The sequence below is a fragment of the Oncorhynchus kisutch genome, linkage group LG8 (genome assembly GCF_002021735.2).
Source record: "Oncorhynchus kisutch isolate 150728-3 linkage group LG8, Okis_V2, whole genome shotgun sequence".
NCBI classification, from domain to species: domain Eukaryota; kingdom Metazoa; phylum Chordata; class Actinopteri; order Salmoniformes; family Salmonidae; genus Oncorhynchus; species Oncorhynchus kisutch.
Genome location: NC_034181.2, coordinates 32,423,588 through 32,446,133, shown reverse-complemented (window position 1 = coordinate 32,446,133; position 22,546 = coordinate 32,423,588). Strand labels below are relative to the sequence as shown.

Below are 22,546 nucleotides of genomic sequence, written 5' to 3'. Positions count from 1 at the left end.
TTTCTCTGGACGAAGTGCCTGCGCCTCATGAAGATGGATTACTGGGCTGAACACGCTAACAAAAAATGGCTATTTGGACATAAATGATGGACTTTATGGAACTTTATGGAACAAATCAGTCATTTATGGCCGAACTGGGATTCCTGAGAGTGCCTTCTGATGAAGATCATCAAAGGTAAGTTAATAACTTGTTTCTAACTTCTGTTGACTCCAAAATGGCAGATATTCCTCTGGCTGTTTTGGGTTCTGAGCGCCGTTCTCAGATTATGCTTTTTCCGTAAAGTCTTCTTGAAATCTGACACAACGGTTGCATTAAGGAGAAGTCTATCTTTAATTCTGTGAATAACAATTGTATCTTTTATCAATGTTTATTATGAGTATTTCTGCAGAATCACCGGATGTTTTGGAATCAAAACATTACTGCACGTAACGTGCCAATGTAAACTGAGATTTATTCATGTATTGTGTAAAATGATGTCCTATCTGATGAAGATCATCAAAGGTTAGTGATTAATTTTATCTATATTTCTGCTTCTTGTGTCTCCTCTCTTTGGCTGGAAAAATGGCTGTGTGTTTTTTTGACTTGGCTATGACCTAACATATGTTGTGCTTTCGCTGTAAAGCATTTTTGAAATCGGACACGATGGGTAGATTAACAAAAAGTTTATCTTTCATTTGCTGTATTGGACTTGTTAATGTGTGAAAGTTACATATTTCAAAAAAATATTTTTGAATTTAGCACGCTGCCTTTTCAGCGGAATGTTGTGGAGGGGTTCCGCTAGGTGAGGTGCCTTAGACCGCTGCACCACTTGGGAGCCCATGTAATGGTATCTTGCAAGCTGTTCCTCATATTTATATCAAAGCAAATGCCTGAAATGGGCCCTGAAGTCTTATAGCCTTGTCTGGCCCTGTGGATAAACCATGCTTTCTTTAAGGGTTGATAGTTTGATATTTAGCATGCCACAACAGAATTAATGACCTAGATTGGTCATACTTTATGCAATGACTGTAGGGGTCTTATGAGCCATATATAGATACGCTATTACTTTTGACTTTACTCGATTCTGTAATGCATTCTGATCATGACTGAATGTCAAAGTCAAATAAATGTAAATTATATTATATATATATATGGGGAACGATTGTTAGTAGTAATGTACAAATTAATAATAAGAACAAATTTCAATTTTTAAAGCAAAACGTTTATTCATGTTTGAAATTACACAGAACTACCACAAGGAAGACTTTTCAGTCCAGGGTGTAGTCGGGTTAGAAAGAAACACTAAACATTTTTAATACGTTAGAATCACTGCCACAAATCATTTTCCATGACTTTATCAGTTTCAGAATCACATACAATACAAAAAAGAGAAAGAAAGTTTGAACCCTGTCAAACAGAGCTTGAAATGTACAGTTCTGAAAACTGAAACCTCTATGTATTACAGTTTTTATAATGATTTTTTGTGTGAATTAGTAACAAGATGAGCAACATTCAAAATGTTCTTCAGTATTTACAACAGTTTTACTGTTTGGTGTTAATTTATGACCAACATTCTCCTAGCCCCTCCCTCAAAATCCACCAATTAACAATTTTGCACCTCTCCCTCTTATTTTTAAAAATGACTTTTTTTCTCATTATTCTTAGTATTAATATTATTGTTGTTAACATCATACATTTTCTTGTTTTTGTCTTTTTGAAGTTGCAATAAAGCAACATTCTTTTTTTAAGATTAAAATATACATTAGATTACATGAACAAAAACAAAGAGTTTATTACAAGATGTAATCAAAACCACTAAATAAAAATGTTCAATAAAAAGACAAAAACTATGGTGGTGATATTGTTTAGAGGTAGTAAGTGAGCACTCTAAGCTATAGAAATGTTGAAAATCTATTGGTTTCTATGAGTTTGAATGAGGTAATAAAGCTGTGTATTGATTGGTGGGATGTATAAATACTCTTAAGCTATATTATATACAACATATTTTGTGTGACTGGTATCTTGTCACATGCCAAAAGGAAGTGCTATAACTGGTTGGATTTACTGTTAGACCCATGACTATTTCAACCAATAGCTCAAAATAACATTTGAATATCACATGACTTTCACCTCACACAGAATGTTAACCTATATAAAGTTGTCATTTTCTATGCTTGAAGATTTTGTCCCAAAATACAGTGTTATCCCATTAGTCTTGTCAATGAAAGGACTGCATGTCAACGAAAGGACTGCATGTCAACCTGGTGGTTGTAAGGCAAAACTAATACTGAAAGCAACTCTTCCATGCTGCCAGTGAGTTTACAACAGTAGCATTTCTTATTTGCTGCACTCCTTGCGTTCAGTGATGGAACTGCTACTTTGTTAGTCAATATACAGTAGGTAAGATACCAAGGGAATTAGCTGATCTAAAACAAAACACAAATGATATATATTGCATTTCAAAACCAAAACATTTTAGAATGCATATGACAACACCAAATGCCATCCACTTAGGAAGAAATTCAGCTGGGGGAACATCACTTCTTAAATCAATTGTCAATTGAAATTAATGTTGCGCAATAAACATCTGGGCCTTGTTTGATTGGTACATGTATGTGCTTACCCCTTCAAATGACAGACATAAAATAGAGAAATGGTGAAATATAATCATGAGACTGATGGAGTTTGAGCGAAGACTTCACTGAACTACCAAGAAAACATCAGGTGTCCATATTGTAGAACATCATTGTGAGGGGGGTTGAGGACTCTGGTAGATGTAGCAGACAATTAGTTCTGAAAAAAAGTTTTGTTTATCCTCTCTGGTTGGTCAGTCAGTGAAAGTTCACACTCTACAGCTTGGGGATCAGATGCATCGATAACAGATCAATTCGAGGTATCAGAGTGCACACTTCCAGGTCCTTCTGTCGGGGAGATTACAGAAGATGGAGTCATTGCATCGTGCCATCCCCCATTAGCCTAGGAAGGAAGCAGAAGAGAAGGGATCAAAACGAAATACTACAAATGAAAGAAGTCCATGTTAACAACATAATGCTTCGTAAGGAACCTATATTTGTAATCAAGACCAGTTACCAGTTAACCAAAATGTTTTCATGTGAGGGAGAATAAGATGACTCTGTACAATAAAATATATTTAGTAATACAGATAACCAAATTACAGGTAAAAGAGACATTCTTATCGTGTAGAGTTTGTTTGTGTCCATATGCTAATTTACTAATAAATAAATAAAAAGAGGTATCTCCTTTGATATACAGTAGTATGCAGTACAACTGGAAAGCCAATGGCCATTCTCTGCATTATACTAGCATCAGCCATGAGACTCCTAGAAACAAATGTGCCTTATGCCTCAGCCAATGGGAGCGATCCCTGAAATCAATGTCTAATCAGATTTCAGCAGTGGCAGACAGCTTGTCGCTACATATTCTTATGTCAGTCAGGAAGAAGGAGGGCTGGGGGTGGGTGAGGTGGGGAATGCTGAGTGGAAGTGACGGGGCAGGGCCTTTCCCAGAGAGCCAGGCTGAGCCAGCCTGACTCCGATTGGCTCGCGGCAGGGACTAGCCTTTGCTGCATCCCCTTCGTCACCATCAACAAAACAAAAGGTTAGCGTATGCTAATTAATCTATGATGCACTTCATTATCAAAACAATCCATCTGCATTACTGTACATTGGGGGCTCTAGCACTTGTTGTTCATTGGTGGAATTAGTATTTTGATGATTTAGATCGCCTGGAATAGGTCAATAAATAGCTTTATCTGGTCTGCTTTGTCACAATGTCGGTACTGCATTGAAATAAGAGTATTGCTGTATGAGAAGGCCTCTCCATCTCTTTAAATGAATTATCCAAAGCATGTTTTTGTTGATTTCTGGATGTTTCTCCTCTTTTCACGTGCTATTATTGGATGTGTTGACTTGTCAGTAATGTTGTATTTCAGAGAGTATGTTTGTGTGGTGATTAATAGAGCTGTGGCCTAAACAGTGAAGGAAAGTGAGAGAGTGAGAAACACTTCAGTTGAGCCTGCTAGAAGTTGACACTTCTTCTAAAGGCCTGCGGGCTAAAAGGTGTTCAACAAAACCAAAATGACACCAAACGCTGTCCGAGAACACTAACGACGGCCTGTGTTATCGTGTGTGTGCTTGCTTACATGGTAAATCCCCCCCCAATTCTTTTTATTTTAAAGATAACAGTGTGATATTTTAATATACTTCCAAATATGTATCCCACTTTGTGAATGTCAAGTGATTGTCAAGTATGGAAAATTAAACATCTAAGCGGTTCATTGACAAAGGTTGGCAATGTCGAAAGTATTAGGTTCACCTCTTTGCAATACTGAAAATGTATAACTTTTATATGACTATCAGAATGTACATATTAGCTCATGATATTAAAATGCCTCTCAATAACAATAGCTGTCATGTTGGGAAGCTGAAAATAACCAAGCTTTCACATCACTACTGTCCCAACCATGGCAACATGAAAACAAATGGTAATAGTTTCTCTCTGACATTGCAAAGGGAAATATGTCAGTAACCATTTCTCTCTCTCCCTCTGCCTCTATCCTTTCTCATCAAACAAATTAATCTTTACTCTGATGGCTTCAGATTATGCACTGTGTTATAAAAAAGAACCATATCAGCCCTCATCAACGAAGATGGAATTCACGTCTGGAAAAGGCTGCAGGCGATCTCACTTTCATATTTTATCACGGTGATAAGGATATGGCCAAGTCTCTGAAGCATTTCAAAACAGCTAAACTAAACATAGAATACAACTAAAAGCCTACTTATGTCATTTTGCTTTCAGTCACATAAGGTATTACAAGATGTTTATAAAATCAAAAACGGGGGGGATTTTAAATCCAATGTGTTTTTATTCCACCTGCACTATGATCTAGGTGTGTTTCATTAAACTCTGCTTTTATCCCCCTGCAATGAAAATGGGCCAACTTTCCTACAATCTCTAATCTCCAGTGTCATGTTTGCTCTATCCTTTAAGAAGCTCAATCACTTGCTGCGTTGCTGCGGCAGTGCTGAATGGAGTTTCTCACTCCCTGGCTCCCAGCTGCTACTATCTATTCTCCTGACATCCTAGATTTCCATTCAACCTTTCAAGTAACATTCAAAACTTTTTTCTAAGAAAGGTAAATGTATAACGAGTCAAGAAATAAAATCAATTAGTGCAATTCATTTGCCTAAGATGGCACTTTAATCAGACAGTTGGCAGCAACACGGGGTGTTCTCCGTCTGAGCTACACACCACTACCATTGTGTATATAATGTTTACAGTAGAATGGATCCAGTTTGGACAAGGTCTGCTCAAGGTAATGAAAAATAACCACTGTCTCCAGAATGGTGCCTACAGGAAGAGGATACCGAGATCACTTACATTCAAGCCATTTGGGCTGTACATAGTGTTCCCCCCCAGAGCTTCACTGTATCCTGCCGTCTGACTGATAACATGGCGCAGGGTATCCACCTGTGAGGAGAGAGAGGGCGGGCATGGCTGTCAACTCACTGTGGCACGGGGGTTTACATGAACACACATGCTCAATGCCACATTTCAAAACATACAGGACTTACTCCATGTGGAAAGGGACTATGAGACACAGACAACACATTATGGTGGGTGTTTGCATTATCCAATGTATGTAGAGTATATCCACTGTCATCTAAATGACTACTCTACCTATGGCTATGTCGAAAGTTATTGTGGAAAATGTCTCAATTCTAACGTTGAGACATACCATTGGGAAAAGCACGGCCACACTATACACATAAAGTCTTCAAACATACAACAATGTGTTTTGTAAACAAAACTATATGCACAAACAAATAGAGGGGAGGAATACATCCGAATGGACATAATGACGGGGACATGTTTGCTGTAACATATGGACAATACAGTTGTATTGTACGGACATGATTCATATGTTCTTTAAAGAGTTAAAGCCATTACGTGTCTAGTTCTAAGGGGTTCATCTGACATGCGTATGATTATGCTCCTCTATGTGTCTCTGAACCTGAAGAAATAACATCATGGATGACAACAACAATATGTAACACAACCAAAATGAGACAAAGACAGGAAAAGATACAAGAGAGGAATGTAGGGGACCATAAAACCCAACACCAACCCAAGAGCTCAAGTCAAAGCCAAATGCATTCACAAAATGGAAACTTCAATCAAGTCTGTTACAGAGATGAAATACATCCATTTTCTGGAGGCTTTTATAAATAATTGTTGATAGCAATGGGGTGGGATATTTTTAGGTAGGCCAGAATATTCCATCCAAAGCGAATTAGAGTCAGTAAAAAAGAAAATGGAGCTCACAGTGTGGCTCACTTTTGCAGTGGAGACCTGACTGTGGGAATTTGAGCTGGCCCAATGTGGGCAGCATATCTTAGTTACTGTACTTCAGACTGCACTGTGGATGGCTCAGCACACAGGCAAAACTGGGACGGCTCTGTGCATTTGCACACAGGACCTGTCCCTGTTTTTGGCTCCTACCTGTGACTGCACATTGACTCCGACTTGTGCCCCTTGGTAAGAATCCCCATTCAGAGACTGCATGCTCAAGAACATGTCCCCAGAGTTTGGGAGGTTAAAAGAACCTGAAGAACCTGGAAAGGGAAGATGTAAGTAGCTGAATAACTATATAGAGGGCTACGAGGGAAGAGTACACTCTAACTTAACACAGACAAGCGCACAGAGAGACACAAACGCAGACACAATCTACTGTACATAGGAACACAACGCCCACTACTACACTCAGTTACTAGATTCCCAGAAAGTAAGCAACTACAAAAGGAAAGGACAGAAAGCAAGGAAATACAAGATAGAGGAGAGGATTATGGTCATGTCAGAACTCTGAGAGGCTATACAGATTTTCCCCAAAAAGGAGGCAAAACAAACTGAATGAAAATCACATGACACAAACAGAGATTCAATATGTGGCTGGTGGCTTTAAGCTCCAAATTTGTTCCACATCCCTTAATCCTTATCTACTGTTAGTGGGGAAATATCATATACCAATGACAAGGACAATAAGAAGCTTATGAAAAGAGCAGTACCAGTAAACATGTTGGTTAAAAGAGTGTTTTTGCTCTCTGCAGAGTCCAGCTGAAATTCTTCATCTTTCATCTGGAATCCTGGGTGCAAGAAAAAGGGGACCACTTCAAATAGCTATCGCTTACCAGATGACATCCCCTTGTCAGGTCAGCCAAGTCCAAAATCACAGTCATTCTCCTGGACTATACATTGTGTTGGATGTCTTTGTATTGTCATTTGTGAGTCCTATTCATTAATAATTGTGTGCAATGTTGTTGTTATTTCACATTGGTAACCTATACAGTCTACTCTAACTGCTCCCAGCTATTATTTTCAATCTCTCTTAGAATAAAATGCACTACCATACAGTGGAGCTACAGTTTGACAAATTAGAGGGGGGGCTGAGGAAAAGTCAAGGGAAAACAAAACCTCAGTGACATCATTTTGAATTGTCTTTTTGCCAGAAATACATCTGTTCTCGGTTCACAAACCAAGAACGCACTCTTTATGCATGAGTTTGCTTGTCTTATTTGGCATCGACTGTCTCAAAGACAGGAGACTCTGGGATCCCCAGGCTGGGAGCAGTGCCTGTCACTCCTGCCTGTGTGAATGGTGCGTGAGTGGGGGTGAGGCATGGGGGGGCTGGGGGCTGAGGGCTGGGGGTGGATGGCAGAGTTAGGGCCTGCACAGGGGTGCCTACCGGAGTTGGGTGTGGTAGGGGAGTTGGTCTGGCTGTTCTGCACTGCGGCGGCCACTGCATGCGCTGCTGTTACTGCAGTCTTAGCAGCGTACAGGTTAGCTTCTTCCTGGAACTTGCCTATGTTCTTCTTGTACCGGATTCTCTTGTTGCCGAACCAGTTGGATACCTGGGGGAGAGAGCAGAGGGAGAGCCGAGGTGTCAGACGTCAAGCAGCCAAGGCACTGTGCACTGAGCAGTGTGATTGTTTCAAGACGTTTGGGTCCATCAAGTACCCAATTCCCAGCCCCTGCAGTAATGTCCACTGGGTATGCAGGCTAATTAAGCAATAATCAGGAATCACTTGTGCGTTTTCATAAAAGTGAGCATGACATGCTCTCTGTTTGTCTCTTGACAAAACCAACACACCAGGGGTTGCTCGTCTCCCACAACACAAACTGAAAAGTTATCCTGACTGTATTACATTGCCAGGCCTATTGCTAAGGAAACAAGTTCTGCCATTACACTCAAAGAAATGTATAGACTTGTTTGCTTCTGCATTGGTGGTAGAACTTGCTTGTGTTTTTAACAGATACACAGTTTAATATTATTGAAGGATATTGCGTACTACACCAGTGCAGAGCATCAAACCCATGGCTGACCACTGCACATTCCTTCAGCCGGGCTGCATAACACAGGACACAGGCATTGTGGTGCTATGGTGAGGTCAAAGAGTGACAGTGAGACCTAAAGTGCCTTCACAAACTATTCACACCCCTTGACTTTTCCCACATTTTGTTCTGTTACAGCCTGAATTTGAAATGGATTGAATTGAGATTGTGTCACTGGCCTACACACAATCCCCCATAATGTCAAAGTGGTATTATGTTTTTAGAAATGTTTGCAAATTAAGAAAAAATGAAAAGATGAAATAGGTTGAATACTTATTGACTCAAGATATTTGTTATGGCAAGCCTCAAGTTCAGGTGTAAAAATGTGCTTAAGAAGTCACGTAATAAGTAGCAATAATAGTGGTTAACATGGTTTTCAATGACTATCTCATCTCTGTACAACACACATACCCACACATATCTGTACGGTCCCTTAGTCGAGCAGTGTTTTTTAAACACAGATTTAACCACAAAGACCAGGGAGGATTTCCAATACCTCACAAAAATCTGACTTTGAATATCCCTTTGAGCATGGTGAAGTTATTAATTACACTGCGGATGGTGCGTCATTACTTTCCTAACTCAGTTGCCGGCGAGGAAGGAAACCACTCAGGGATTTCACCAGGAGGTCAATGGTGACTTTAAAACAGTTACAGAGTTTATTGGCTGTGATAGGAAAAAACTGAGGATGGATCAACAACATTGTAGTTACTCCACAATACTAACCTAAATGACAGAGTGAAAAGAAGGAAGCCTTTACCGAATAAAAACTATTCTAAAACATGCATCCTGTTTGCAATAAGGCACTAAAGTAAAACTGCAAAAAATGTGGCTAAGAAATTCAATTTATGTCCTGAATGCAAAGCATTATGTTTGTGGCAAATCCAACACAACACATCACTGAGTACCACTCCATATTTTCAAGCATGGTGGTGGCTGCATCATGTTATGGATATGTTTGTCATCGGCAAAGACTAGGGAGTTTCTTAGGATAAAAAGAAACGGAATGGAGCTAAGCACAGGCAAAGTCTTAGAGGAAAACATGGTTCAGTTTGCTTTCCAACTGACACTGGGAGACAAATTCACCTTTCAGCAGGACAATAACCGAAAACACAAAGCCAAATATACACTGGAGTTGCTTATCAAGATGACATTGAATGTTTCTGAGTGGCCTAGTTACAGTTTTGATTTAAATCGGCTTGAAAATCTATGGCAAGACTTGAAAATGGCTGTCTAGTAATTATCAACAACCAACTTGACAGAGCTTGAAGAAATAATAATGTGCAAATAGTGTACAATCCAGGTGTGCAAAGCTCTTAGACTTACCCAGAAAGACTCACAGCTGTAAGCGCTGCCAAAGGTGATTCTAACATGTATTGACTTAGGGGTGTTAATACCTATGTAAATGAGATACAGTATGTCTGTATTTCATTTTCAGTAAATGAGCAAACATTTCTAAAAACATGTTTTCACTTTGTCATTATGAGGTATGATGTTGTAGATGGGTGAGACATTGTTATGAATTCAGGCTGTAACACAACAAAATGTGAAATAAGTCAAGGGGTTTATGCGGAACTGTTGCGTCCATATAGAATACAATCTCAGGACAATGTCTGCTGTGTCTCTTCAAATTGAAACCTGAAACCTCACTTTAACAATACTAGTAAATGCTAACATTTAAAATGGTATAGGGTCCAGCTTCTATATTTCTAAAGCGCAGTTTCTATATTTACATTTCTACATTTCAATATTTATATTATATTACTATGACTACTACTTCAATATTACCGCACTGTGATAGAAATAAAACTGTCTCTCATAGTAGAAAGAAAGATTGACATTTTCTTTGCATGGGGCAAAACCAGTGTGTGAATGCTGGCTCTGCAATAATAGTGGAATAATAATGAGATTAGGTTTGTGTTTTAATAGTCCTATAAATTAGAGTGGCCTGTCGCCGTGCTATGGCTCCCCTCTCAGCTCCTGCAGCCTTCTGCCGGACCAGCCAAAGAGCAGCTGCCCCTAATGAAGCTTTATTTAATTTCCACCCCTGCGCTTACTTTTTAATATCTCCAGCAGCCCGCCAATACTGCAGCAAGCGCAAACTGACTGGATTTGCATGACATCAGATCATTTCTATCCTGCATGTCTCTGTGCTTCTAAATCTTTAATATCTAGGCAATTAAAATTAATGACCATTCAGGCGAAGCCACTGTTGGCATGGTTTCCTTGACATCAATTGTTTGATGGGTTTACCTAGAGGTTAAACTAACAAGCAAGGTTTAATTGGATGCAATGAAAGCCCTAGCCATCATCCTTTTTACTTAACCTGCTTACAGTGGTTTTTAAGGGCAGACAGGATGCAGGCAGTCTCACCCTTTGAGCCAGATCACCAACAGCATTGCAGACCATAGAAAACCTCTCTCTGAGTGGTATCATTACTGGGATATTACTGTATATATTTAACAGGAAACAAAAACACATTACCCTGCTTTGAGAAATCACTTTAAGGCAAATGCAATGACATTGTTATATTTTAGTAAATGCAGAACTAAATTAAGTATACAATTATCATTATTACAGTTAATTAAAATAAATGCATATAATAACAGTGATGATTCTGCGGTATAGTACAGGGGCTAACATTTAAGAGAGAAAAAAACAAAGCATAGGTAAAAACAAGCATCCAGCCAGCTCTCTAAAGCCTCTGGCCTGTTTCATCTAATAGTAAAGGCCAAACTGAGCTGCCTGTCTGTGTGTGCTTCTGGGTAATGGCTGGAGCTGCCTTTAATCCATCCTTTATGAAAACACATGGTGGACCAAGGCTGATGCCGTACACCCGTCTGCTTCAATGGCATCTATGGGCCTCACAGCGCATCATAAAAAAGTCACTTATCAGCAGCGTTGTGTTAACACAAGGGCCACAACATAATGACAACTACCGAGCCCACCATAGCCAGACACTTTATGCAGCCCATCTACATGGCATTATAGTGCATAATAAACACAATGATTATGACACTGAGCTTGGATTAGCAATATATGAGAGGCCTTTGAACATTTTTATACCGGTAATGATCATCATTGTGACTATCACTGGTTTTGGTTATGCTATAGAAACAGTAGTTCTGTCAGAGATATTTGCTTCTGATTCTTGATAATAATTCACTATCCGGTATTCAACAGTGTTACATGAATGCTTGAAATAGAAAAGTATTGCAATCAATTCATCAAAAACAGAATTGCTTTGACAGGATATATAATGTTGAAATGGTATTTAATATATCAGTATATCAGTTTGTGATGACCTGGTCAGTTTTATTCTGTTATTCAGGACAAGCTGTTATGACTGTATTTAACCACTGTTTGGTGTTGTTAGATTGCACAGCCTCAGCAGTGTTAGCATCACCTAGCCTGGGTACTCAGGGGCCACTTCCTCTGGTCTACACACATTTTTCTCCTGCCCACTGAACCCTGGCTTTGGTGATTCACAGGTTGCGCGAAACATTGTGTAAATGCAGGCACCGTAAGGTAAGGACCACAACCCAATCCACAGAACTAATTCCCTTTTATCTTGTGGCAGACCGTGCATTCAATTGACTTCCCTGTGTTAGTGGGAGCCAGGTTGAAAGACTGAATTACCTGACCTCAGCAGCTGCATCAAAGGGAGCGATTGTATAATGGCCATGCAGACTCCTTGCAAGAACACGACACCGGGTTTGTTCTCAGCGACCCACTAGAGAGGGCATGTAACAGTAGTTAATAATCCACTAACATTTCTGTCCCATTCCGGGTCAATACACCGCTCTTGTCATCGAAAGAGAATAGATGATCTTTCCCAGATCTCAATACAACTGGATTTATAAGGACTTCTTAGAGAACTCCTTAATGAAGCCTCACACTTGGGTCTTAATTATACAGACAAAGGTGGTTTCAGTGGCCGTGCTGCTACTTATATTATCAATAATAGAACAGAGAACATTAATACTTAACACATTAACCCAAGGCATCCCTCGCGCCCTCACCTAAATATATAATGACCTGAAATATTGATAAGTGTCGCTCAATTGAAGAGTGTGAGCTCTGAACTGGGCAACCACAGATTGCGGTGCTGAGTCGGCCATGTGTTCTGAACTCTCTCGTTTGTCCGTCTGGAGGGCTGCCTGTCCCTGTTCGTGCCCTGGGAGCAGAGTGACCCCTCACAGCAGCACTGTCTGGAGAAGATATCAATTACGGCCCCAGACACATCCATAAACCAAGACACAAACCACTGCCGTCCAATCACATGCTTTCATTTAGGAGCCCAGTGTCACACATGCAAACTGACAGAGTGAAATAATACGACTGCATCCTGCATTTAGAGGGCCATTGCCTCATGAAGTGAGGTCAACTTTTAAACAACACCATTAGCTCCTTTCGCATCACTGATGGTCGCTACAAACAAGCACATTTGGCCTCGGATGGTATAATCCGAGGATATGCTGTTTACTTCACCAGTAAATAAGTCATCCATTCCTTTTATTGGATGAGAAGTCCAATTCATGCTTGTAAGTGTTGGTGCACATGTTTTACAGATCTAAGTTAGGTTACTTTTTTTCAAAATGATGTTCATGCAATGAAACTCACACTCCGTTCCTTCTGGTCAGAGAAGAATATAGGCATTGTATAATGTCCACCCAAACCTACTTAATCAATCCATTAATCAAAGCAGTACAATCCACCTAGACATCTGTGATAACCTTCAGGCTGATATTTAATGCTTATTGATTCACATAGTTCTACTACAGTCATTGAAGTTCACCATTAAATTTGAGGTTATTTGGAAATACCCAAACACTCATTCTCTGGAGTAACTTCCCTGGCTCTCCTCCTATGCTCGAGTATTTTAGGATGACAAACTCAAAGAGGACTTGGCTTAGTCTAACTCAAAAGTAGTCAGCAGGAGTGTCTGCAGTGGCCTAGGCTTGTCAAGGAGAACCCTGCTAATGGGGCTTGAGATGAGTTCAAGTGAATTTGTAAAAGACCTCTTATTTCTGGACTGATTTGTCCTCCTGGGAACTCCTACAGTGTCCTGTTTAGTGAAGCACTCAGAACAAAGAATTGTTCCACTTGTGAGGGTCAATGTCCACTCCTTCAACTAACATGAAGCACACAGGTAGAAAGCAGAACATTAGACACACGCTGCATGTTTTAAAACCAAGAAGAACATACCTAACAAATGATCTACAACTAACAAAAAAATGCATACAGTATAGAAAACAAATGATTTGTGTTATAGAAATAACAAAAAAGTGAAATGAGATGACATGAGACATCAAAACAAACACAGTGTGGTGGCATGGGTGTTATCTTGGACTGGTATTTAACAATCATAAAAAATGATTAAAAGTGAGCTGAAAATACAAATGGAAATGTTGTATGATCCCTAGTCTTTGCATATGATTTGCTCACACTCTGATGTGTGAGATTCAACAGCAAAATAACACGTTCTATTGTATCACGGTGGAACTTGCTTGGTTCCAAACCTACAGTAAAACTGTAATCATGGTATGCCTACATGAAAATAGCGTCGGATACATTTGTTATGCCAGGATATCAGTCCATTTGTGTGAGGGAGGGGAGCTGTGTGCAGTGGTAGACTGTGAAGGTGCACATACAGAAACAAAGAAAATATACAAAAGAATGAAAACAACAACAGTGGATCAGGAGAAGTCATGACATACCTGTGATACTGTGATGGTGCTTCCCACCCCCTGAAGGCAAAAAAGAATGGGCTTTTACAGTATCTGACTGCATGACTACACTCAATATACCCTTTCACACCCCCTCCCCACAGACAAGAGAGAACATTGCAAATCAGTGTTTCTTGTATAGGTCATTCTCAAATTGGAACAGCCATGGATTAACATCTGAACTAGAATACAAAAATCTAAATGGTTCAAGTTGTAACAATAGTAGCAGAACAGAGTGCAGGAAGATAACAATACTAAATTGGTTTGGGTGTGGGGATTGGGTGTGAGAGATTATATTGCCTTCAGGTTAACCCAACTATTAGGCTAAAGGTCAAGTGGGAAAGTCACATAAGTTGTCTGTAAAAACAAAATGTTTAGTGGGTGAAGCAGTGTCGTCTCCATGTACAAGCCACTGTGACCACACACGTACACCTTAAAAATCATATTTATTTACTGGATAACCTATACTGGTAGACATCCAGTCACCTGGACTGATCAGGCAGACAGAGAACACGCATGGCAGATGGGAATGAGAAAGAAAATGGCAGGAGACCCAGAGTGGACAGCTATTGAAAGGCTAACATACTGTAGGCCCAGAGTGGACAGCTATTGAAAGGCTAACATACTGTAGGCCCAGAGTGGACAGCTACTGAAAGGCTAACATACTGTAGGCCCAGAGTGGACAGCTATTGAAAGGCTAACATACTGTAGGCCCAGAGTGGACAGCTATTGAAAGGCTAACATACTGTAGGCCCAGAGTGGACAGCTATTGAAAGGCTAACATACTGTAGGCCCAGAGTGGACAGCTATTGAAAGGCTAACATACTGTAGGCCCAGAGTGGACAGCTATTGAAAGGCTAACATACTGTAGGCCCAGAGTGGACAGCTATTGAAAGGCTAACATACTGTAGGCCCATAGTGGACAGCTATTGAAAGGCTAACATACTGTAGGCCCAGAGTGGACAGCTATTGAAAGGCGAACATACTGTAGGCCCAGAGTGGACAGCTATTGAAAGGCTAACATACTGTAGGCCCAGAGTTGACAGATATGGAGGATTAACAGGCCTAGAGTGGATAGCTATGGAGGGCTAAGCCACTGTAGACCTCCTATTGAGGCCACTATTGAGGACACTGACCTCCCCTCCCCATGGCTACTGCTGCGATAGGCCGAACACGCCCGAACTGAGGTGTCATTAGGCTCAATGTCAAGGTAAGATAAAGACACTGGGCTCTAATAGTGCGGAATAGCCGTCCTTCCAGGCTGGTCTGGTGTTGCAGCCAGGGGCCTCGTTTACTGCCTTTTCCCCCCTGATTACCCAACAGCCACTGCGTCTGAGACAAGGAATCTGCACCCACCTGGGATACTGTGATGCTGCACTTCTTGGCCAACTCCTCTTTGGCTTCTTCACTGGGATATGGGTTGCTGAGGTGCGAGTAGAAATACTCGTTTAAGATTTCCGTCGCCTGCTTGCTGAAGTTTCTTCTTTTCCGCCTGAAAAGTGAACAAAATGAGAGAAAGGCCAAGCTCATTAGCAAGACCAGTATTAACTCATCCATTTGGAACAGACAAATTGCACAATCAATCTCACACATAAATGGTGAAAATAATGAGGAATGTGGGTCTGAGAGAGGCGTCAGGAGCGGAATATTGTGTCCTGCCTTTCAGCACCATCCTCGTCAACACACACCAAGCCATCCGGCGACCCACAAACACACACAACACAAACACGTACAGTACATTGCTTAATTTGGTCTGTTGGTCTCTGATCTCTAGTCCAAGCGTGTAATGTGTAGTGTTTAGTGCAGTGGATGGGTAGGCGTGGTGATGGAGAGCTAGGCCCAATTGCCCAGTCGGAGTGCATCTCGGTACATTATAGAAATCACAACATGCCCAGCTGAGCATTCTTCCTGAAGTGCCACAGCCCCAGGGAACTTCAGTGGGAACAAAGCAACTCTAACTAGATCCGGGTCCCCTTCTTCCCCCCAGGGCACTACTTACCATGTTATTGAGCATTAACTTATTTTGCCTTGTTTACTGCACTTCACGAAAGCAATGGGAAGCAAATGTGCTTCTGCTTGGTTTGCTTTAGCCCTAAACTTCCTCCCGCTCTCCTTAGAGCTCCACTCCACAAACTGTTTGTTATTACAGTAATCCAGAACACCTGCTCATGACCTCCACTCCACCAATTACACATGTTCCTGCTTCATTTAATCTAAACTGCTTTCAGGTGCTAGCGGATGATTGTTTTGAGAAGATGGCTATAATACATAACAAATGCACTTTATGGCAAAATCATCTGTGAATATTTGCAGTGTGCTCTTTGGCGCTGTATGTTGTGGGTTCGTTTTTTCTCAGACAGGAAGTGCATTTCTCTAATGTTGTTATTACAATCATATGTCTACATAAAGTTCTGTCTATAGGTACCTTCCAATGCTCCAGGCTAGAAACATTGGTTTTGTGCATCACAGTGAAACACACAGGAACACACACGCACATATATACACACTGACCTGGCATCAAGGAATCTGGAGCGCAGGATCATGACGGCCTCACAGGTGCTCTGTTTGAGCTGCATCTGGATGGAGCTGAACTTGCGGTGGATGATCCCCACCATGCGCTCGATCTCTTTGGGAGAGATGGGTCGCGTGCGGGACTGCTCCCTCAGCAGGTTCATCACATGGGTGGTGAACTCGTTACACGCCTGCAGAGAAATCACAGAGCACAACCCAGCCCTGTTAGTGTCCTCCTGGCTGTATCTTTTGGCTAGGTACAACTCTCTAAGTAGCTGACCCGCCTCCCTTGGTTAAAAGCATCTTCACTGAACGTGCCCTGTATTTATCCTACTGCTGAGTGCTTCAATGACTTAATAGGTGAAGTCATCTATGAATGCAAATGCCGATTTGCAATTTGGCTTTGGCCCAGCACAGAGAGAATTTCACCAGCTTTTTGTTAAACCAGTAGTTCATACATGATTCATTAGAATAACTAATTTACGTTGTGCACACTTTAGCTCATTACTCTGAGTAAAATTCGTTAAGTATTTACATTTAGATAATTAAACAAGGAAACACCCCTAAGAAAGATGCCTTCACTCCAGGCAATGCTATCTCTCAGAATGAGAGAGTACATTTGTGTAATTTACCTCGCCGCCGTGATGAGGCAATGTTCCAACCTTTCATTTTCTCCTATAATACTCCTCTGTTTTATTGCTGAAGCTCAACGAGGCAGCCTAATGAGTTGATCGTATTCTCATTTTACTGAGACGACTGCACCACTCCTCAGAATTTGTTCACGAACCACACAATATATACATGTTTACAATATTACAAGGGGAATATTTTGTTCCCAGTTTTGTACTCATGGTGGTTAATATTACTGGCAATATTTCTAGAACATCAGGGCAAAGTGAGAATGAAAAACATCATGCAACCCTATGAAGCTTAAAGGTGTGATGAAAAGGAGGTTAAAGGTGTGACTCACACCCACCTGTTCGTATTTCTCCAGCTCTGTGTGGTAGATCTGTCTGATCTGGGTGAGTTTGGATCTGTAGTCTGAGTGTTCGATGGAGTTGTCTGAGGCCCCGCCCGAGGCTGCAGCTGCAGCGGCTGCAGCGGCTGATCCACCCCCTTTCTCTGGTCCTGACACGCCCTCCGCCAGCAGCATGTTGTCCAGGCGCATGAGCTGGGGGTCAGGAGGGTCCTCCTCCTGGGAACCACGGATGCTGAGGCCTGAGAGACAACAGAGAGAGAGAGAGAGAGAGAGAGAGAGAGAGAGAGAGAGAGAGAGAGAGAGAGAGAGAGAGAGAGAGAGAGAGAGAGAGAGAGAGAGAGAGAGAGTTTTTGATTAGTGGGCTGTATGATAGGGCAGAACCTCCATGGTAACTGAAAAGTAATATCACTCCATTATTTGTTTAGTGTTCCTTTGAAACCAGAGGGTGAGTTTGATTGGCTCACCAAGAACCACACCTAGACACATATTCTCAAACAACTCCATGGCTGACTGGGTGATTTCCATTAGGGTGGAAAACACACAACAGCTCAAATTATGCAGCTAAAGTACCAGCCTCACAAGTATTGTCTTGTACAGAATCCTGAGCAGTGAGCCACTAAAGCCCAAATTCACTGGATGTCTCAATTCTGGTACGTGCAAACATTGCAGGGGTAATTAACGCCATTACCTCAACAGAATCGTAAAGCCGTAGTGTGGGACAGGTAGTCCCCTGTGGGCATGGATTGGGTACTTCCTGTGTCTGTATTCCTGTTGCCCAAGCCTTCTTTTAACTGCACACTGTGCTGCTCACTGTGTGTACAGGGTGCCTTACATGACAGCAACATCCATAAACTGACAAAAGCTCAACTGCAAGGTAGCGCTTCTATTCTCCGAAAGGATGAATATACCTCAAGCATGTGTCTGCCTTTTCGGCATAGAGCAGAGCCTTAAATCACAATTGTCACTTTGTTTTCTGAGATGAAACACATATTTTGCATTATTCCACTTCATTTACAACAATCTGCGAGAACTACTGTACTACTACACTATTAAAAAAAATAATCGTGCAAATTGTACACTTATTTACTCTGCAACTAAGAAACCTCAGGGCACACGCCCATGCACACACACACCCACAAATCGTTGAGCGCTGACTTTTGCTGCTGTTTCTTTTTTCTTTCTTTCTTATCTTTCAACAAATCCTGATTAGCCATCAGTCAGCCTCGGAGCACACCTGCACGCATAGAGAATGTTGCCATGACGGCTGCAAAGAAAAAAGACTGCAGCAGTTCAGAATTACCAGCCAAATAGCCCTGTATTATTCAGTCTAATAAATGGATTAAAAAAACTGCACCCAATCTGCAGTAAACACTGAGTGCCCACTCAGACGTTATGATTACCAGAGTTGTCTCAATTCAATAATCTGCCTGCGATTCAGGGATTTCCAGCAGCTCATTAAGGCTTCATTAAGATATGGTGAGCCTCTGAATTCCAAATAAGAAGATTAGTGGTTCTATTGTGTGAGGCAGTAGCCTAGCAATCAGAGGCCCTCTCAAATCAAATCAAATCCAATTTTATTTGTCACATACACATGGTTAGCAGATGTTAATGCGCGTGTAGTGAAATGCTTGTGCTTCTAGTTCCGACCATGCAGTAAAATCTAGCAAGTAATCTAACCTAACAATTTCACAAGAATATGTACATACAAATATATGAATGAGTGATGGCCGAACGGCATAGGCAAGATGCAGTAGATGGTATAGAGTACAGTATATATATATGAGGTGAGTAATGTAGGGTATGTAAACATTAGTGGCATTGTTTAAAGTGGCTAGTGATACATTTATTACATCAAGATGGCAAGATGCAGTAGATGGTATAGAGTACAGTATATACATATGAGGTGAGTAATGTAGGGTATGTAAACATTAGTGGCATTGTTTCCCCCCGGAAGTTTCCCCCCGGTGATGCATTGTGCAGACCTCACTACCCTCTGGAGAGCCTTACGGTTATGGGCGGAGCAGTTGCCGTACCAGGTGGTGATACAGCCTGACAGCATGCTCTCGATTGTGCATCTGTAGAAGTTTGTGAGTATTTTTGGTGACAAGCCGAATTTCTTCAGCCTCCTGAGGTTGAAGAGGCGCTGCTGCGCCTTCTTCACCACGCTGTCTGTGTGGGTGGACGATTTCAGTTTGTCCGTGATGTGTTCGCCGAGGAACTTAGAACTTTCCACCCTCTCCACTACTGTCCACTACTGTCCCATCAATGTGGATAGGGGGCTGCTCCCTCTGCTGTTTCCTGAAGTCCACGATGATCTCCTTTGTTTTGTTGACATTGAGTGTGAGGTTATTTTCCTGACACCACATTTCCGAGGGCCCTCACCTCATCCCTGTAGGCTGTCTTGTTATTTTGGGTCGCCGGCTGGGATCCGATCCATTGTCCTGAGTGGTGGGCCAAACAGAGGATCCGCTTCGGGAAAGTCGTATTCCTGGTCGTAATGATGGTGAGTTGACGTTGCTCTTATATCCAATAGTTCCTCCCGACTGTACGTAATAAGACTTAAGATTTCCTGGGGTAACAATGTAAGAAATAACACATAAAAAAACAAAATACTGCATAGTTTCCTAGGAACGCAAAGCGAGGCGGCCATCTCTGTCGCGCCGGAAGTGCCTGGCACTGAATGAGCGACTGACCCAGCACACCTAGTGAGTAGGCACTGGAGTGTGTTAAGCCTCTCTCTCTCTCGCTCAGACACATAAACACAAAATTGAGCTGAAAACAGTGACACTATATGGTCCTTTTAAATTAACATGATGTCATTTCTCCTATCACATTCCCAATTGACATTGGTGTGTTTGGTGTGTGTAGCTCAGATGTGGAGATGCGAAAGCAAGACAAATGTGTGTCTATTCATGGATTGTCTGGATGTTTGTCTTGTAGGTGTAATGGTGTGAAAGTAGAGGATGAATGTGGCCATTTGTGTTGGAGACACTGATGCTGTGGCCATTTGTGTTGGAGACACTGATGCTGGTAGCATCAGGTCTGCCAAGCCAAATCACCCATGTGGACAATATGCCATTAACTCCACTAACTCTAACCCCATCCCCATCATACCTGCAAAGATGCTAAGCTATTAGAATCGTATCTATGGTGGTGGCAATAGCTGGAGGTTGATCTACCAAACAGGTTTGCTCAGAGCAGTACTTTTGTCTACCTTTTGCTGCAGACACTTGTTTAAGTCTGCACTTTCCTTTGTGCTGGAGGTGCTAGTAAGTAGGTAGGCACGTTTTTCATGTCAGGTATATTAACTAGAACTCTGAGAGCAGCCGTTCACATTTCCACACCAAGCCCATGTTGTCACTTTCACTCCACTCTTTATCCAGGGGAAATACAGCTGGGGGAATTTACAGGGCTTTTCAGTTAAATGGACATAAATCACTGGTTTCATTCCAACCAAATAATCACCGGTCATAAAGAGCTCCTTGTCTCTTACCATATATTACCTCAAAGTTCCTATGAGCAATAATGTGGCCATTCAGAGCTTGGGAAAACAGACCGAGGTATTAGGAAGTGACATGTAATCCTGTTATGAAGCTGACGTGTGGAGTGGCCATGACATTTTTATCATAAGTGTCCATTTCTATTTGGGAAATCAGCGGGATAAAAATCATTACTCTACTGGTCTGAGATTGTGCCGCCCCTCCAGCAGCCCACTAGGGTGTGTTTGTGCCAGAACAGCTATCGAGCCCCATCCATAACAAACACGTTTGGAAACACTGCCACCCTCCACCTGGCTCAACATACAGTAGGGAGCAGCTCTCATTCAAAAGACCAAGTGCTGCGATTTTCCTCACAAAGCCTATCTACTACTGTCCCACTGGGTAAAAACTGGTTGAATCAATGTTGTTTCCACGTCATTTCAACCCAAAACAATATAGTATATGTGATGGTGTTAAATCCTCGTGGAAAACTGATTGGATTTGCAAAACAGTAATCAACGTACTGTAAGGGAATTGTCTTTTTTTCACCCAACTTTTAAGCTAAATCCAATATCATGGTGATTAAGTTTGGGGGGGGGGGATTTCTCGTTGAATTCACGTTAGTTGACAACTCAACCAAATGTCAATCAAAACTAGACGTTGGAATGTGCCCAGCGTGGTGTTTCTCTCCCTCTCCCTCTCCCTCTCACTCCCCTTGTATTTTTGTTTTCTCTCATCATTGAAATCTTTGTTCATGTTACTTAATACCTATTTTCTCCTCTAGGGTTGAAAGGAATAGAAGTCGACAATGTGATTAATACATTCATATCAGCGAGGTCTGGCCTGACTTTTTATTTGTACATGTTTCAATGTCGTATCTGATCCGAGACAATAACACATATGACAGATAAAGACAAAGCAGGCCTCTCTCACAGCCTCTCTCCCCTCCTCTGTTTATGATAATTTCCGGTTTCAGGCCGTTGTCTCGTTCATCACCCCTGCTTGAAGTTCTGACAGTGATCTGAGCAGTGCCTCCAGCCTCTCCTTCCTACCACCTCTTTCCCCCTGTGCCCTCTTTCATTCCGTTGGCTTAGCTGACCTTTGGCCAGTGCTTGTTTACTCTCATCACTGAAGTGTGAGCTGGAGAGCCATAAAGGTAGAGCCCTGCTGGGTTAATGTGAGCTTCTGAGTAGAGGAGCAGAATCAGGGGCTGGAGCAGGGTTATCCACCAGTTCATACTGCAGTACTACACTGTTATAGAGAACAGAGACAATCATTTTTTCTAATGAGATGATTTTCTTCTTTTTGCATTTCCTTTCTTTTAATATTTCTTCCACAGTTTGAATCAAAAGACTAATTCTTCTTCTCTCTATAGCATGTGATTGGATAGAGGGCTAAGAATATGGAACAATATAAACTGTAGAATAGTGTCGTAAATTGTTAGGAAACTGTGTGC

General features: G+C 41.5%; 1 protein-coding gene across 10 annotated transcripts in view; it reads right to left on the bottom strand.

Annotated features, from left to right (window-relative positions):
* Positions 1-1,711: 1,711 nt before the first annotated feature.
* LOC109895844 (pre-B-cell leukemia transcription factor 3) overlaps positions 1,712-22,546 on the bottom strand; it is a 73,853-nt gene continuing 53,018 nt past the window's right edge. For 2 of the 10 annotated variants that reach the window (XM_031830150.1, XM_020489872.2), the window contains exons 3-11: positions 17,609-17,850; positions 16,633-16,823; positions 15,478-15,613; positions 14,113-14,142; positions 7,746-7,911; positions 7,069-7,146; positions 6,506-6,618; positions 5,384-5,473; positions 1,712-2,956 (exon numbers count right to left, since the gene is read on the bottom strand). In XM_031830150.1, coding sequence (XP_031686010.1) covers positions 2,864-2,956; positions 5,384-5,473; positions 6,506-6,618; positions 7,069-7,146; positions 7,746-7,911; positions 14,113-14,142; positions 15,478-15,613; positions 16,633-16,823; positions 17,609-17,850 — 1,139 coding nt within the window. In that variant the 3' untranslated portion in view covers positions 1,712-2,863. The remainder of the gene's footprint in view (positions 2,957-5,383; positions 5,474-6,505; positions 6,619-7,068; positions 7,147-7,745; positions 7,912-14,112; positions 14,143-15,477; positions 15,614-16,632; positions 16,824-17,608; positions 17,851-22,546) is intronic. The other 8 variants (XM_020489873.2, XM_020489874.2, XM_020489875.2 and 5 more) reach the window with 5 other exon arrangements.